This window comes from Mugil cephalus, chromosome 18 (assembly GCF_022458985.1).
Source record: "Mugil cephalus isolate CIBA_MC_2020 chromosome 18, CIBA_Mcephalus_1.1, whole genome shotgun sequence".
In the NCBI taxonomy this organism is placed as follows: domain Eukaryota; kingdom Metazoa; phylum Chordata; class Actinopteri; order Mugiliformes; family Mugilidae; genus Mugil; species Mugil cephalus.
In genome coordinates, this window is record NC_061787.1 from 15,782,689 (window position 1) to 15,799,224 (window position 16,536).

Sequence of the window (16,536 nt, forward strand, 5' to 3'; positions counted from 1 at the left end):
TCCACTTTCTCTGTCGCCGGAATGTGAGCTACACCTGGAACATGTCCTCGAGGAGAGAAACAAGCCCTGTGCTGATCACTGCACAGTCTAATAAACCTGTATTACACAACCCCCCCCCCCCATCTTCACCTGGGAGGCAGAGCCGGTAATGTATTCCTGCGCTTCATTCCCTCATGTGTCGCTAACTCCCGCCGAGCAGGGCGGGCTTCATCAGGGCCATAATGGCTGATTTGATTTAAAGAGATCCAATTACTCTCAACAATGGAGTGATTTGATTGTTTACTGACAGAGAAAGGAGAGTGTTATCGAAGCAAAATTGGAGGTAATTGTCTCAGGGAGATGTGGGGGAAAGATGAAACGGCTTGATTGGTTGTGGCGTCCGACTGTCTGAGAATAAAAGATGGTTAATACACAGTTATCAGTGACTGGGTTGGGGGTCCCTGAAGTGGGCTGCTGGGCGCTGCATCAAAAGCTTCTGGCTATTCTATGTATGTAAAGCTCTTCAGGTTGATCTGTACATGCTCTGGGCTGAATGAAAGCCCATGATACAACGGAAGATTACTTCCCATAATGTCCACAGACATTAGCTGCCTAAAGAGGCCTAACTGGAACACTTTTAGACAACATTACAGACACATACCTACGTTGAACTAGCGGGAATTCTCAAATAAGTGTGTTCATGTTTTCGATTTAATGTGTAGGAAGCCTGAACTGAATAGGCAAATCTATTCAGTTGGTGCAACTTTTTATTGTTGCACCATTGTGTAGCTAATTCAGGGCCAAAAATAATCTTTCTGTGGGAGACTTAAATCAGCAGTGCATCCCACCACTGACAGGGGGCGCCAGACTGAAAGTAAGAATATTTTTTATTGAAAAAAGTGATGCGGGCGACATCCTCTGAGATCTCAAACTGAATATAAGATCATACGTCAAGATTACATGGACACACAGAGAGAGACTTTCTCAAATATCAATACAGCAAGAAGGAGGGAGGAGGGAAAGGGCATTTTATTGACTTTAAAAGTAGGTATATTCCCTTTATTATAACAAAACAAACAAACAAACAAAAAAACGATGGCCTGATTAGCCACTGCAATATCATGTGCATTGCTTTTCAGTTTGCAAATTAATAAATAAGACGTGGAGCAGAGTGCAGACATGAAACTCAGCAGGCTTAAAGAGGTCAAAAAAGGAGGCAAATTGGAAAGAGGCATGCCGTCGCTTCCCAGTTCTTAAATAGTCTGCCTTCCTGTGTTTGATGCTTTTCACACCAGCTATACCTCCCCCTCTTTCTGTCTTTGATGTCTGTAGGTGATGAGATGAGATGAAGGAGAGAGTGGGAAAGAGGGGAGGAAAGGTGGGGATGTTTTTTTTTTTTTTTTTTTTTTACCTGTGGCTTCGTTAAACACGTCTTTCACATGTGAAAGCGATGCCTGCCTGGGAAGACGCATTGAGCCACACACATATTATATTGATGCACACTCTGACAGTGGCAGAGAACGGGGAATTCATTTATTGTGAAAGTTGGATAAAGTTGTGCCGCACAGCTTCTCCATGCCGATTAGCGGGGTCCATTTTCTTCAATAACAACATTGTCATTTTAAAATATGGAGCAAAACTGAACGCATCTATGAACATGAGCCAAATCCTAGAGGAACAGCTGTAAGAAACTCTCATAATCACACAACAGGACTTTCTCCCACCCCCCCCTCTATTTCTCTTTATTGCGCTCTCTTTCTACTTCTCTATCTGTCGTGCTCCCAGTCTGGCACAGTGGAGCAGAGGAATGCCAGAGAGAACAAAGTGTGCTGATAAAAGACATGCCAGACCCTCGCACACACACACACACACACACACACACACACATGAGAGATGCATCCCGAAGGCAACAGAGAAATATCATAAAGTACTGCTGCATCAGGGATGGAGACGCGTGTGTCAACTTCGTGTGAGTCAGTGGACACTGTCTCTCAGGCTGCTAGGCTTGCAAACTTGCTAATGCTTATCATTGTGCAGTCTGTTGACAGCAACACTGCCAAAATATGTAAAAACCGGCATGGGTGACAGAAGCTTAAAATGGACATTCTCTGGTGTTCCAAATATTCTTGACTTTGCTGGAAGGCGCACAACAATGGAACAATGGCGTCGGCAGCACGGTGGCACAGTTGGTGGCAGTGGTGCCAACTGTGCCACTGGAACCAGAAGGTCCTGGGTTCGAATCCTGAGGGGTTTGATTCCTGCTCTGGTTTCCTCCCACACCAGAAACATGGGTTCTAAGCGCTAGGTTAGTGGTGGAACATTTGATTGCAGTGGTTCCATCCGACCATGTAATTTAGTTGTAAAAGTAACATGTGTAACAACAAATAAAGCACTTTGGCAATGTAACTATTTTCCCCCTGCTTAGCTCAATCTATGACAACGTGAGTTTGTGCGTGAGGACAACATGACAAGATCAAAGGCTTGAAACCGGGCGGGTTTTCTACACCTTCGCATTTGCATATTGCAGTGGCTGACCTCGAATGAACACGCACTCTGACGCACACACACAGAAACACACTTGCAGTCGTGCAATTAGTGACATCCCCGTGGCGCACTGCTTTGGTTTCCACAGTAACACTCCCCGGCACTGACGCCATCAAGGCGAGACACAAAGAGCGAGAGGCTGCGAGGGAGGGAAGGGGGAGGCTTTACGAGGCTTCGCGTCTGAAAACGGCACGGAAGGGAAATGGAGAGGGAGGAGAGGGATAAATGAGGGGAGGAGAAGGAGGAAGTGGGGAGAAGGGATAACAATGGTGCTAATTTAGATGGAGAAATCCATGGTGTGATATTCATGCTGAAGACTGGAAGGTGGGCACTACGCCGTACCGGGCAAAGTGAGTGGAGGAGAGCAGGAGGGGAGGCCAGGGAGAGGCGGGGTGGGGCCAGAGGAGGAACAAAAAGAAACAGGAACAGAGGTGGTGGAGGATAATAATTGTTTCTAATATTATTCCTTGGATTCTCACAAAGTCTCTCATTATTTATCATTTCAGACGTCACACGTGTTGAATTTGTTACCGCAATCAGAAGGTAAGTTCAGCGACCAGCAAGCAATCAGAAAAAAAAAAGCGTAATCAGCATTCTGAAGGTGTTTTTATTTGATGTGATTCAAACTAAAAAAAAAAGATGAGAAATAGCAGCTTGCACATAAGAGGACATCCTGATTAAACTGGGGTGTGCACTGCAACAAGCACATGAAAGAAGTGGTCTTGAGCCACTTGTTTGATGTTGGAGGTCAATTATTGTAGTCCAGATGCAGGAAGGTGGCCAATCTGGTGTTTAAAGGCCGATTTCTACTGTCTCTGCTTAAAGCTTCTTCTTGCATGTACATTAATAACACTATGAGCGATTCTAAAAATTCCATGGTTTTAGCATAACTCAGCAGTGACACATATTTGAAAAACATTAATCAAAAGGTTTGATGTTCAGCTGCACTTATAAGCAACACATTTATTTGAATCCTCATTACAGAACATCATATTAGGAATGTTTGGAATTAACCTGACTTAACCCCTTACGACAGACTCCAGACACTCAAATAAATTTAGCAGTTGCAGCAAGTCACTTTGTGCAAAAAAAACAAAAAAAAAACCCCAACACATTAATTCATTTAAATGTCGCAAATTAATACGGATTTCTGAATTAAAGGCCTTCTTCATTGAACACTAACCTTGGCTCAGATTCGGTTGTAATGTGCGTGTAAAAGGCTGCTGTATTTAGAAAGACAAAACAAAACAGTGCAGTGTCATTTGGCATTCAAGCGCTGTTCCCAATTCATGTGCGTCAAATTACCATCTGTAAGTAAAAAGGGAAGAATTGCGCTGACAGACAGTGTAGCGGTGAATGGGACTCATTTATTGCTACACAGGCGTACAGTGCATTATGCAAATCAAAACTATGAAGGGGGAGAAATCAGAAGAGAGAGACACACACACACACACACAAAAAACTACAGATGAGAAGAATGATTCTCAGCGACATCAATATGCCACTAAATCACATTACAGAGGGATTGGAATATAAGCATACATATGCGGTTAGGACTTAGCTGTCAGCGTGCCCGCTTCTATTTCATCTTCTTAGACTCCTTATAGCCTGACGTGGCCTCTTTCTGCTTTTTCTCCTTTATCCTTCTCTAGTCTTGTGCCTCTCTCGCTCCTTCCCCCTTGCTTGTCTCGCTGCTATCCAATCATACACTGCTTTCCAGAGGATCTGACTCTGAGGTTATTGTGTACGAAAGATGATTCTCCTCTTCGCTCACTCTGCTGAGCTCTCATGCAAACCACCATTCCCCCACGGTGGTGCTGCCAAACTCACCGGCGCTAACAGCTTATGACACGCCATTGCACGAGTTTTAAAGGGACAAAGATTTGTTGTTTTTTTTCGCTTTTCAGAAAGAGGTGATTTGACCGGATTGGTCATGCAAAATCACATCATGATTAGATGGCGCGCTCATCTTACAAAGACACACAGGCTGCTCCGTGAAATTGCTTTGGGTTCAACTGTTGTTTTGCAGAAGTGCACGGTGTAAAGACAGAGGTGCTCGAATTAGAGGTTAGAGTCACTGCGGTGAATACAGCTTGCGAACAAGGGCCAAATAGGACTTGTCCCTTGGAAGTGCCTGGCCCTTGCCTCTTTTCTGTCGACACGTATCAACTCACACCTTGCCAAGAGCAAAGACCGAACCCTGAGTGATCCCGCTCACTTTTCTCCTCCTCTCTCCAATTTTCTCCCGGTATTTGAGATGCACTTCCTGCCTTTCTGTGTCATGAATGCCACTGACTCATACTCAAATCGCTTCCTTTTTGGCAACAAAATTGCTAATATTAGCTTTTATGTGGCTTTTTAAATGTTAGCTAGCTAAACAGAGTCATACCAACATTATTGTCTTATTAGACACACCATATGTCGCAAGAAATGCCAGTATTGAACAAATGAGACCAAGAGAAGGCTTGTGTTATACTAAACACTCACTGAGAATAAATAGCACTGCATCTCATTAGCCAGTCTGCAGAGCATAGCAATGTTGGATTATATGACCAAAAACTCAAAGGCAAATCAACAGAGTGACTTGTATAGACACTTTAGTAAAAGGCCAATAACGATTAACAGTGAAAGAACAATTCAATGCCAATCAAGCATGGAGTTGTCTGTCGATTTCAGAAACCTGTATATGACCTTGTCCCGGTTTCTCAAAGCCAGCAAGAAAGAAAACATGAAATTCATGCATGATGTATATCTAATCCTGGTTTCTGACTGATGCTGTCTACCTGCGCTAACGTGGCTGCAGCCAAGTGACCTACCTTAGCTAAGCTTAGCTTAGATAAGAAAATACTTTCATCATTTGTTAATAAAATGTGTATACTTTAATGTGTCTCCATCAGTCAGTATTTTTCCTGTTAATGCTCAGGAATAACACTGGGAGAGCATCTCATACACAGTACTTAATCTGTGTTATGTCATTTAGACTAGCAAAATAACATGTTACTTAGACTTAGTCTCAGGCTTAGCATGTTTTTATGCTAGTGAATGTGACAAGCGTATGTTAAAATGAAAATGCCAAATAAATTAGTGTAATAATAAATTCTTTTCCCTGGGAGTTTGCAAATAATTATATTAGTCAGTCAGCCTTTGTTTGGATTTGCCTCTGTGAAGTGCAAATTCATCACAATGTTGGTCATTCTCAATGTGACTCTGTCTCTCTGCTCAAGAAGCTAACAGCCATAAAAGTCTAATAGTTAAAATGGACCTATTGATGAACAGAGAGCACTTTAATTATTTGCAAAGAAAAGCAGACATTGTTCTCACTATACGTCTCAAAGTTTAGCTGGAATATATATATATATATATTAAACTTCACTACGTTTATTCAAATGTTTGGTTTACTAGCTTAAATGAAAGAACAACTTCTGTATGACAGTTATAAAAAATGGTCAGCTGATCGCTTACTTCCATATTTAATCAATAGTTAATTTTCTTGCTGCACATTGTAGATTTGGAAGGCAAGCCAGTAATAGCTTCTTTCAAGCTCCTTTTGACAAAAAAAAGTTTCTTGCAAGGACGAACTTTCTTTTTTCTATTTTAAAAAAACAACTACAATAAAAACACTTAAAAATGAAGTCATTCGAATTCATGCGCCTCTGTGTGAAGGCTTGGACGCCTGAATTATTCTGTAATCTCTAGCCAGACCATCACAGCAGGGGGTGTGTTGAGCTTTGCCAGCGGCATTCCTTGTTGTTCTTACAACATTCTGCAAAAAAAATAAAAAGAGAGGCTACAGAAGCCCCTTCCCTGAGATCGAGGGTAGCGGGGTTGCTATAGAAACCACCGGGCCCACTGGGATGCCAGGATTATCAGAGATGCTAGTGATAGAGGGAATTGATGCCACACATATGCACATGCACACACGTACAGCCCGGGCACATGTACACGTGTGAGGTTTGTTTATGTCAATACATCAACAGGGACAAAAAATATCCCTGATCCTAATGCCACATGAGGACAGGTGATACATAAGAGTCTTAATATGTCAGGTTAACCAGCAGCCCCTAGTCCCCAGATGTGTTGGTGCTACCAGACTGACTGAGGCTCACTCATTACTTTTCAAAGCCCAATGCAAGCATTTGATCTGCTAGTCCCTTTTGCTACAGTAACTCTCTCGCCAACTTTGTTCGTCTCTTCTGACACTGACTGAAAAGACACCATCAGATACACACTGATCAAGCATAACATTATGACCACCTTCCTAATACTGTGTGGGTGTCCCTTGTGCCTCTACAGCCGTTCTGACTCCAGCGGTGTCTGGCCGCAGAATGTTGTTTGTGTGGGTCTATAGGTCCGATCATAGGCAGGATAAAGATGGATGCTCGAACACCTAAAGTCGCAAAGTCAGCGCAAGTCCCCTGCTGACTGAAGTATAGGTCATATGCTCAACCTGCTCCATGTTAGCGGATGGGTGGAGTGGATGGGATGGATACGTTTCATTTTAGTTGGTTCAGGCCAACGCCTTGTGCTGTTTTTCTTTGTCGGGAGTTGTCCCTAAACCCTTTTTGTGTGCGCGCCTGTGTTAACCTGCATCCTCCTGGAGATGGCTGCTGCCCTCAAGGAGTGTCATTAAATTGTCACAAGATGGTCAGTGTTATTTACTGCTCCTGTCAGTGGTTTTAATGCTGTGGGTGATCAATGAATGTTTGCCGGAGATCCACAGAAGCTTTCAGCTCGTTATATAGACTCGACCCTGTGATTGCAAATTAACCGCCTCAATCAATACAATTATTTGGGCCAAAATCACACTGAAGACCAGAGGTTCACCACCTTGCAAACACAGCCCAAAGCAGGCGGAACAGAGGTGATTACAACAGAGACTGCAATTGAGTATTACAGTGCAGGTGTCATAAATTCATATGACTTCGGCTAAGACACGAGGAGATTTTATGTCAAATGCACTCACCGATGAGCTCCTTGTTCCTGATGTCGAGGGCCATATTTCTGAGAGCAGTGGCGACAGCGCACACCACTTTGTCGTTGTCTATCCTCAGCAGCTCCACCAGGATTGGAAGTCCCTTCTCTTTGCGGACAGCGGCCCGAATGTACACTGACCACTGACGGGGAGAAAGTGCGAAAGAAAAGGAAGACAGTTAAACAGCACGCATATGATAGTTCAACTAGTTATTTACACTACATACTGTATGTTTTCTCTGAATGAAGCGGCTGCGGTAGGGAAAAAGGTAAAAGAAGCAAACAGAGCTCAGTGGTTGAGGTCGAACGGAAGATGTTATACTCAGGGGCAATCTGAGAGCGGGCTGAGGCTCACAAGTGATATACTGGGAGAGGGAGTATTATATGAGCCAAAGAGACGAGTTTTTGGAGCTTGGAGACCACTCTGTCCTCCCTCAATAACCATCAAGGTCCACTAAAATGGGCCACTCGACCCTGAGCTGCTCAAATGATATGGTCTTATGGGTAAGATATCACAAAAGACTGGAGAGGTGCTAAACAGCAACAAAAAAAAAAAGGGTGGGTGAAGGTGAAGTGTGAACCTGGAGGCTTCTGTCAAATCAATTAATGATCCTTTCTGGGCGTCTGAAACTGTTTTAATTCTGGGCTCAGAATACAGGTACTTCCTACCTGATTTGTAAATCAGGTGGCATGCAGCTATTCTTCCATCTGATTTCAAACTTACAGACGCAACACGGTTAACAAACTATAACGCAACACACACTTAACAGTGTTATCAAGCCAGAACAGGGAGAACTGAATGGTCTACCTCTCGAGACATTAAGCTGAAGTGGATGTGAGACCGCAGTTCAACGACTTGCTGTGAAGGTTATGCAGTCATTCTTTCCATTTTTAACCCCTTTAAAACTTCCCTTAAGGCTAGAACCGCTCCCACTAGTGCTCTCCAATATGAACACATGACTCATCCATTACTGCCATATAGGTGCTTCCATCAGTCAGATCAAACTCCCCAGAGTGTTTAAGATTGGAACCTTTACATTACTGCAATAATTGCATTGCCAATGAGCAACATTATGTCCTACAGAACACATAAAAACATGGAGTTCAGCTCAAAATATTTTCAAAGTCAGCAGGATGCGGCGGCGAGCGAATGGGCGGCTATTTCAGCTGATTGTATCTTGAGTTGGGTGTTGTTCTGTGGGCTTTACTGGAACTAAATAAGCCCCAGAAACACGCACCATCCACCTTATTGTCCTTGTTCATACTTAACTCCTTTTTTTCCACATTTGACTTTTGAAAATACATTTATCATTTGGCAAGGCCACTTTAATCTCCTTATCGCATAAGAGAAGATAAACCAGCACCGTGTTCTGGACTAAATCCACTTTTGGAAATGGACTGAATTTATTAAGGATGTAGGGGAAGAAAATTTCATACCAATTGATACTTTTAACTTGCTGGATGTGGACATGTCTGGTCCACAGGCACACATAATAACAGCCTTGCTGGTACACATTCATGTACAGACTTAAGGAGTTTGTCCTATAAGTCTGTGAAAGTTCTCAGTCATCTTGGCCATAGTACGTCCAAAAAAAGCTGAAACAAGGGCAGCTGGAGTTTTAGAGTTTCTCGAGGACGTTCAAAGTTGTTTCCAAGGAGCTCCACAAGATAGTTTGTCCTACATGTCAAGGGCGATGTCTGGTCAGGTGGCTATTATCAGAACTTGGATGAGATGGAGTACATCCAACAAACAGCTCTTTTACCATCGTCACTTGCCAAAGAAAAAAAAGTCGATGGATTTATATTTTCACAAGTTTTGCAATCAAAATCCGAAGCTTCACAGGTCATAAGTCAGTTTCCCTTGCAACGACTAAGGGTTTGACTCATACCTACAAAAATCAATACCATCACAAAGAGTTCTAATACAACGAAAACATTGTTCACTACTTCATTAAATGGGATGAACCTTACGTTCCTCTTGGGAGAATTTTCCAGTCCTCTCAGCTAATAAAATCTTTTGAGCCAGAAAGCTAAAATTATGCCTGTATGAGTCAAAGCCAAAGGCTGCATCCGATTTAACAGTGAATATAATTGAACAGAGTGCTACAACAAGACTCGCTAGCCATGTAATTGTCCCCAAATCAATGTTAAGATTTTTAGGAAAGGTTTGTTTATGAAATACAAGTTCAGATTGTGTACACTTTGTTATAATCACCCAGGGTGGTTCAGAGGATGATGCACTGAAGGAATAAATGTTTGCTTGTTAACGTGTAGCGATAAATTGTAAATGAAGGCGATGACTCAGTCCCGGGTGCTAAGGGTACGCATTTTAGCTGCAGGCTGAGCCAGAGCATTAGTTTAGTACTGTGAACAGACAGCTTCACTGGAAGTACTTAGTAGGTGTCCTTTATCCGGAGTTAATGGACACCCTGCAGCCAATCAGAACTGAGTATCCAGATGGTATAAATAAAGTAAATAACAGTTTTATCTGTGGCTTATCTGCACAAGAATTGTGTGAAAACTGTGTGTCCCTGCATGCACTCCACAGAGTATTTACACCTCTATGCTCCTGGATGTCTAGAATCCTTTATTGTAATAGTAACAAAGTTGAAAAAAATAAATTAAAATGATAAGGCGAGGTAGGAAGCATGTTAAACCTAGCTATTACCTTCCAGCTGCCTGCAGCTAGGTTCTGCAGAGCCCCAGCTGCACCTTCCAGAGTGTCGGGGTTTGAGCATTCAGACAGCAGGGTGAGGTAGGGCTTGACGATGGTGGGATGCCACAGCATCTGAACCCCTTTGGGGGGCTCCGCCGTGTCTGGAAAGGGTCCGACGCCGTCCCACTGTGTAGGAGAAGAGAGGTTCTTTGATGTTAGCAAAGTTCAAAAAGAAATACGGCAAGCTGTTTTCCTGCGTGGACTTTTTTTTTTTTTGGCATTCACACAACTTTGTACTTTGCTTTGTACTTTTTGTACACTTGCACATCACTGCAGCAAGGTGAGAGGTCAAACCCTGAGATCTGACCTCTACCACCTATTAACAGGGGATAGGGGAGGGGGTGGACATTCGGCAGCACGCTACAACCCTAAACCTTCGGTGAGAGACTGTGGCTGTACTGTTTTTGGGGCTAAATGGTCAGAGTTTGCTGCTGTCTGTGGCACTGTGTATATTATGTCCAGTTTAGTCCATGCATGTCAGCAAAGCTCATTATTCACAGCAATTCACAGGTGTTAAGTTGACGATAATTCAACTGCCATGTGACAAACACGACTGCAATTTCCAGAGCATGCTTTTTTGTATCATGTATCACTGCCTGCAAGATTAAAACAGACATTTTCAGCACTGAGAACGTGTGTGACACATACAGTCTCCTGCTGTGTACTACATGTGTGAAAGGGCAACTCCTGGCAATGTCAGGACCTAATTCTCTGGACACTGCAAGACAGTTTACGTGAGAGCGTTTTCACTCCTCCTTCAGCTTTGATCAGTAAAGCTAAAGCCGGGCACTTCTCCTTCACTTTACTTCCACCCTTTTCCACCACAATGGAGTCTCCTGATGTTTGAACCGTTTTGTTGAGTGACATGCCCACACCTCTTTTATAAATCCTCTACTGTCTCTCTTTCTATACCGACCCATTAATATTTCTTTCCTCTCCTGCTTGTCTCTCCAGTTGACTCATTTTCCCCAACTCTCTCTGTTTCTCTCTCTTTTGCTTTCTTACCTGTGCCGCCCTTCCCCTATTTTCTATTTCTATTTCCATCCTTCTCTCTCCAGTTCTTGCTTTTTCCTCTCCCCATCGACCTTCTCGGTTTTGCTCTGCTGCTTCGCCTCCTCCCCTTGTCTCAAGGTAAACTAGGCTAGCATGCGTCTTCAGAGAGGTGCTGGGGAGTGTGTGTGTGTGTGTGTTTGTGAGACTGAGTGAGTGTGTGTGCATGTTATTAAATCTATACAGAGATTCTCTGATCATGAAAATCAAAGGGGGTTTACAGTTTGAATTGTACAGAGACACCACAGCAAGAAGCAGTGATTTATTCGCTTTTGGTTGCCCAGAGACATTCTACATACTAAATACGGATGTATGATTATATTGTTTATAAAATTCTCTGCTATTAAGTAAATTAAGCGCATTTGTTTCAGTATGGGAGACCGTTTCAAAGGCAACCTAATTTAAATGGCCAGACAACTGGAAGTGGAAACATTAGATAATGCAACAATATGAAAAGTCACAGATTGCTTTTTAACTGCAGCTGTATAATCTGCTTAAACAGATTCCATTAAGATGCTTAACATCTAGCCAAGCCGTATTGCATTGAATATCCACGATAGCGAGATGTCTTTCAGGGATGTTTAGGTTCAGATCAGACTTCCACAGCACTCCCTGGCCCTGCCATCTTAACCTCCAATAAATTATTAAGGAGACTATGTTCCAGTTTAAATGCCTGTGTCTCTCCATATGCCTTTCTTCTTCTCTTCTTGCCCGACTTCTTTTCAAATCATTTATACATCTCTATCTGCACCAGTAATTTGCCTTCTCATTTCTAGCTTCTCCCCTCACTCTCATTTCTGTGGTAAAGTGTTTACTTCAGGCCAGTTTCCTCAGACGGAACGGACCTAAAACACGTGCCTACATGATAGAGGTGACATATTTGCAGTGTGGTATAGAAAGAAAAAAAATATTGAAAACTTTCGTGGTTAAAAAGTTTATATATAAACTGATGTGAAAACTGCAAAAAACTGACTTGGGCCAATGCATTATAAAAGAACACTTTTAACTCAGCTTGTAGAGTACTCTGCGATCTCTGATATTCGTCCCTGTTTTCCATTATTTACTGCACGTCCCTGTTGAAATCAAGGCTGCCTCAATCACTCAAACTGAATTCATGCGTCGTCACAGAGGCTGTATTCTTGTATGTTATATATACACCAGTGTATATACATAAAGAATATACAGCTCCATACAGGTTGGAGAATGAATGTATCCATATGCATCCATAAAAGGCAGTAAGGATCACTTATGGTTGTGAAGGTAACAGTGACATGAGGCATGCGCCATGGTCTTTGCAGAGATTTGCACATCTCCTACTGAATCATGGATGTAATAAGAAGAACTGGATACTGGATTCCTAGGCATTCAAATGAAAGCTGCTCAGCGGTGCATAGGTTGTCATTGAGTGTGTTTAAATGCATACATGGACAGATGTAATGAAGTGATTCTGTTTATTTGTTGTGAAATTCGACTTATTTATTCATCTTTATTTACTATCTGTAAATCTGACCGTGTTCTGGTAGCACCCCTGCATTTAGCTGTATATACTGCACTGCACAATGGCAATAAAGACTCTAATCTTATCATAAGGCGTTTTTTTTTTCTTTTTTTTTTTCAGTTTTCAGACCAAGAACAGGAAGTTCGATGGCTGAGCCAGCTCCATGCACACGCGCATGGGTTTCAATGAAATAATCATTGTTCAGATTTTATCAATGTCGTGCCGCTGGGCCAAATGAAGCGATGGGGGAAAGGGAGATTGGGTCCAGTGCATTCATCAAGTGATGAATGCAGAAATAGTAGTAATGTGGTTTGGCCGCTACACAAAACCTTATAGCAGATAAGAACTGAAGTGGTGTGTTAGACAGCACCTTCCACTAGAATCATCAAAACCTGAAGTCTTACATTTTTCTGAAGAGCTGTGTTCACGTGCCAAAAAAGTAATGTCATTTTAGACATTACACAAACTGTGGTTGTTTTATTTATTTGACCGAACAACTGCAAATAGTTTTCATCTGTATGTTCATTTCATCCATCACCATTACTCTCTTGCTCCTCTATAACTATATTTGTCCTCACCTGGTCAGCTCCCTTCTTTTTCTTCTTCTTCTTGCCCCAGCAGCCAGAGCTCTCCCCATCGCGGCCGTTGGCGTCACAGAGCAGGCCATCCAGCTCCTCCAACCCCCCCTGTTGGCCGTGGGACGTCTCTGCAGCCAGTCTGTATGACAGGTTCCTCAGGATGCACACACAGTTCTCTACAGTCTGGAGATAAAGCGAGATGGGAGAGATGAGTAAGAACTGAATGAGAACAGAAAAAAAGGCAAGATTTGTAATTAATGCCATTTAATGAAATAAACCGGCATGGCTGGAAAAACACAGACCGAGCTTGAAGTCAAGTGCTAATAAAAAGCCACCCACTCTCAGGCTTTTACACTATCGGCCTCCCGCATGCACTTAAGAGCCAGACGGAGGGAAGGTGTGAGAGACAGAGAGAGATAATCACGCAGGTAATATTTATTTTTTTTACCTCAGACTTTGATATTAGATTAGACGAAATGAGGAAAAATGACAGACCAAATATAGCGTATCACACCTCATTACGCTCCGAGTTCAGAGTCGAACTAAGGAGCAGGGAAACACGTGCCTATCAGCCAGACCGAAAGCAAACTTTCGGTGAATGTTCCCTATTCTTCAGTGTGATTGTGTTTCAGCAGAGTGGAAATTAACAAAGACAAATCATCAATCTCCCCTCAGTCTGACTGTTGGTTCACCACTAAGGTAATTGAAGAGGTGCAAGAGATGTAACAAACAAACCAATGTCACACTCCAGCGAGCTGCAGTCAAGTCTGAAATTCTATTCACATGCTATTACGGGGCGACGTACGAGAAGTTTGCGATTTATTGTGACATTTCATATTTCGACCTGTTTTACTTGATATGATTTAGTTGGTTTAGTCCCTTTAATTTCAGAATACGGGATTCGGGCTTTAAAACGATTATGTGCTGTTTCCGATTAGCAATAAAAAGGTCAGAGGGTTATAGAAGTTACAGATCAGCAGCCCTACACCTCAGTGACGCTGGGAAGCTCTTAGGAGTGCAGAAGCTCTTAAACACTCTTAAAGCTGTTTAAGAACAACACAAACTAACTCAAGACCAACAGACACTTCCGTTATCACTTTGTCTGCATGACCTTGTGCTGCTTTCCACTCTGGGCTTTTAGAATCTGCCAGTCCACTCAACAAAACCACACGCATTAACGGACTCGCAGTAAACTTCTCCCTGCACATACACCCACGCTCAGCAGGCTGTTAAATCCGTCAATATATCATAAAATCTATGAAATGTGAGCATTACAGTAATTGTGTATCTATTAGGGCTTGCGCCATCAATTTTAATTGCGGTAATTTAATTGACTCTTGGCTGTGTGCTATTACGTCCTGGAAAACCCGATTAAATGTCCCTAAAAACTTACTTGCACTTCCTTTCAGCACAACAGCGGTAATCCATAGGTAACGTTTTGGCTCACACAGCCACAACTCCTCAGGTCTCCGTACATCTTTGTCTTGATTTGTGAGCAGAAGCTAATAAACTGTTAGTTGATGATCAGTTATGAGGTATTTCTTGTAAGTTTCTTTCAGTGGCAGACCACATGAAGAAGCCAGATGTGCAGGCAATGTGAGGAAAAGATATTCTAGGCAAATTTCTAATTCTAGGAGGAGGAAACAGCATTAAGTACAAAATTAGTACAATGGATGATGTGGGTCACTATTGTAGCTGTGACCACTTGGTGGTTCGTCTGCCAATCAGTCATTGTTACTGCGGCGACAAGAGTCCTCCTCTGGGGGACTGCAGTCAAACAGTGGAGAGGGGTGGGCGGTTGAACGGTGATTAAGGAAAGTCATTTAGAAAGGCTGGGAGACAGGAAGACCTTGAGAAACCAGCCATCCGCAACGCTGTTTATGTAGTATTGACTGGCCCGCGCTTACTGTGACATGAACGCAAGCATACACCGCACCGCACCAAAGTGAACATAAACTCGCTCGGCTACTTGCGGAGCTAAACTGGCGGCAAGAAATGTGGCAACACTTCGGATTTGAGAGCTTTAATGTGCCCTAAATAATACACGCTGACGAGCCGAGTGCTGCTTGGAAATTCCTCTTCCTCGTAGCTGCTGGTGGTGGTTTAAGAGGAGACGGCATCTCTGCTCTCTCGCAGTCAAACCTTATGATCCCTGTTTAATGTACAAACACAGGCAAAGATCTTAGGAGTCAGGCGTGTGCACACCTTGCTGTCGATCTCACTGCTGCCCAGAGAGGTCTGGATAACGTAGAGCAGAGCATCGGTCAGGCCGTCACACTCCCTCATCCTCCGTCTCGCCTCCTCACCCGCCGAGCTCACGTTCCTGTAAACACATGCACAGATAAATTAAAAAAAGCACCGGTTGGAGAGCGCGCACGTGCGCCTGTGTGTGTTCGCCAAATGGAAAGAGCACAACAAATGGGGGAAAGAAAGAGAGCCGGTTGAGGGGGGGAGATAAGAAGGGAAGACGGAGTGGTAGACAGACAGAAGAAGAAGAGGGAGAAGAGGAAGATATCAGGGAACCTGGCAGTTTTCCCTAAACTTAACAATTGAAAATTGAAAAGGGAGCATTAAAATTCTGGATACATCTCAATCTATGGCCCGAAGGCTCACTTCAATTTAAGGCACTTGACTTGAGTCCAAAATAAAAAAAATAAATAAATAAATAAAGAGAAACAGAAAAGAAAAAAAGAAGCCACCTCAGTCAGACAGTTTGCGTTTGAACTTCACAGCCTAGATTCACACTAGCGCCGCTATGATAATTTGACAATATTGTTCCATTTATTATTAGCAGCTTTGCAGGGGAGATGCACAGAAATAATGAATTGGATTTAGATTGAATGAGAGGTACAGGTGGGTGGTGTTGGGTTGGATTTGTATGGGTTTCAATACTGAGCTGTCTGTGATACAGACACATTCACTAGCAGACAGTGACTCATATTCCAGTGTCAATAAAATAAATAAGAAGCTGAGGTATGCAAGGTATAAGCTACGGTGAACATTATTATCTCCCACATACTATCTTCTTTGAGTTCAGTCCGTGCTGAGCATTACTACTTACTATAAGCAGACAAGAATCTTATAATGTTAACGATATGCAAATAATCGTAGAAATACCCATGGAAAAAAAAAATGTTTGTTGAGTTTCATGCATTATAGAAATGATGGAACACAAGAATTCAGAGAAAAACTAAGTTGAA

At 42.7% G+C, this 16,536-nt stretch overlaps 1 protein-coding gene across 3 annotated transcripts in view; it reads right to left on the minus strand.

Moving 5' to 3' along the window:
- ctnnd2a (catenin (cadherin-associated protein), delta 2a) overlaps window positions 1-16,536 on the minus strand; it is a 244,323-nt gene that overhangs the window by 26,421 nt on the left and 201,366 nt on the right. For all 3 annotated transcript variants that reach the window (XM_047568787.1, XM_047568785.1, XM_047568786.1), the window contains 4 exons: window positions 15,542-15,659; window positions 13,337-13,519; window positions 10,163-10,336; window positions 7,487-7,637 (listed from right to left, as the gene is read on the minus strand). In XM_047568787.1, coding sequence (XP_047424743.1) covers window positions 7,487-7,637; window positions 10,163-10,336; window positions 13,337-13,519; window positions 15,542-15,659 — 626 coding nt within the window. The remainder of the gene's footprint in view (window positions 1-7,486; window positions 7,638-10,162; window positions 10,337-13,336; window positions 13,520-15,541; window positions 15,660-16,536) is intronic.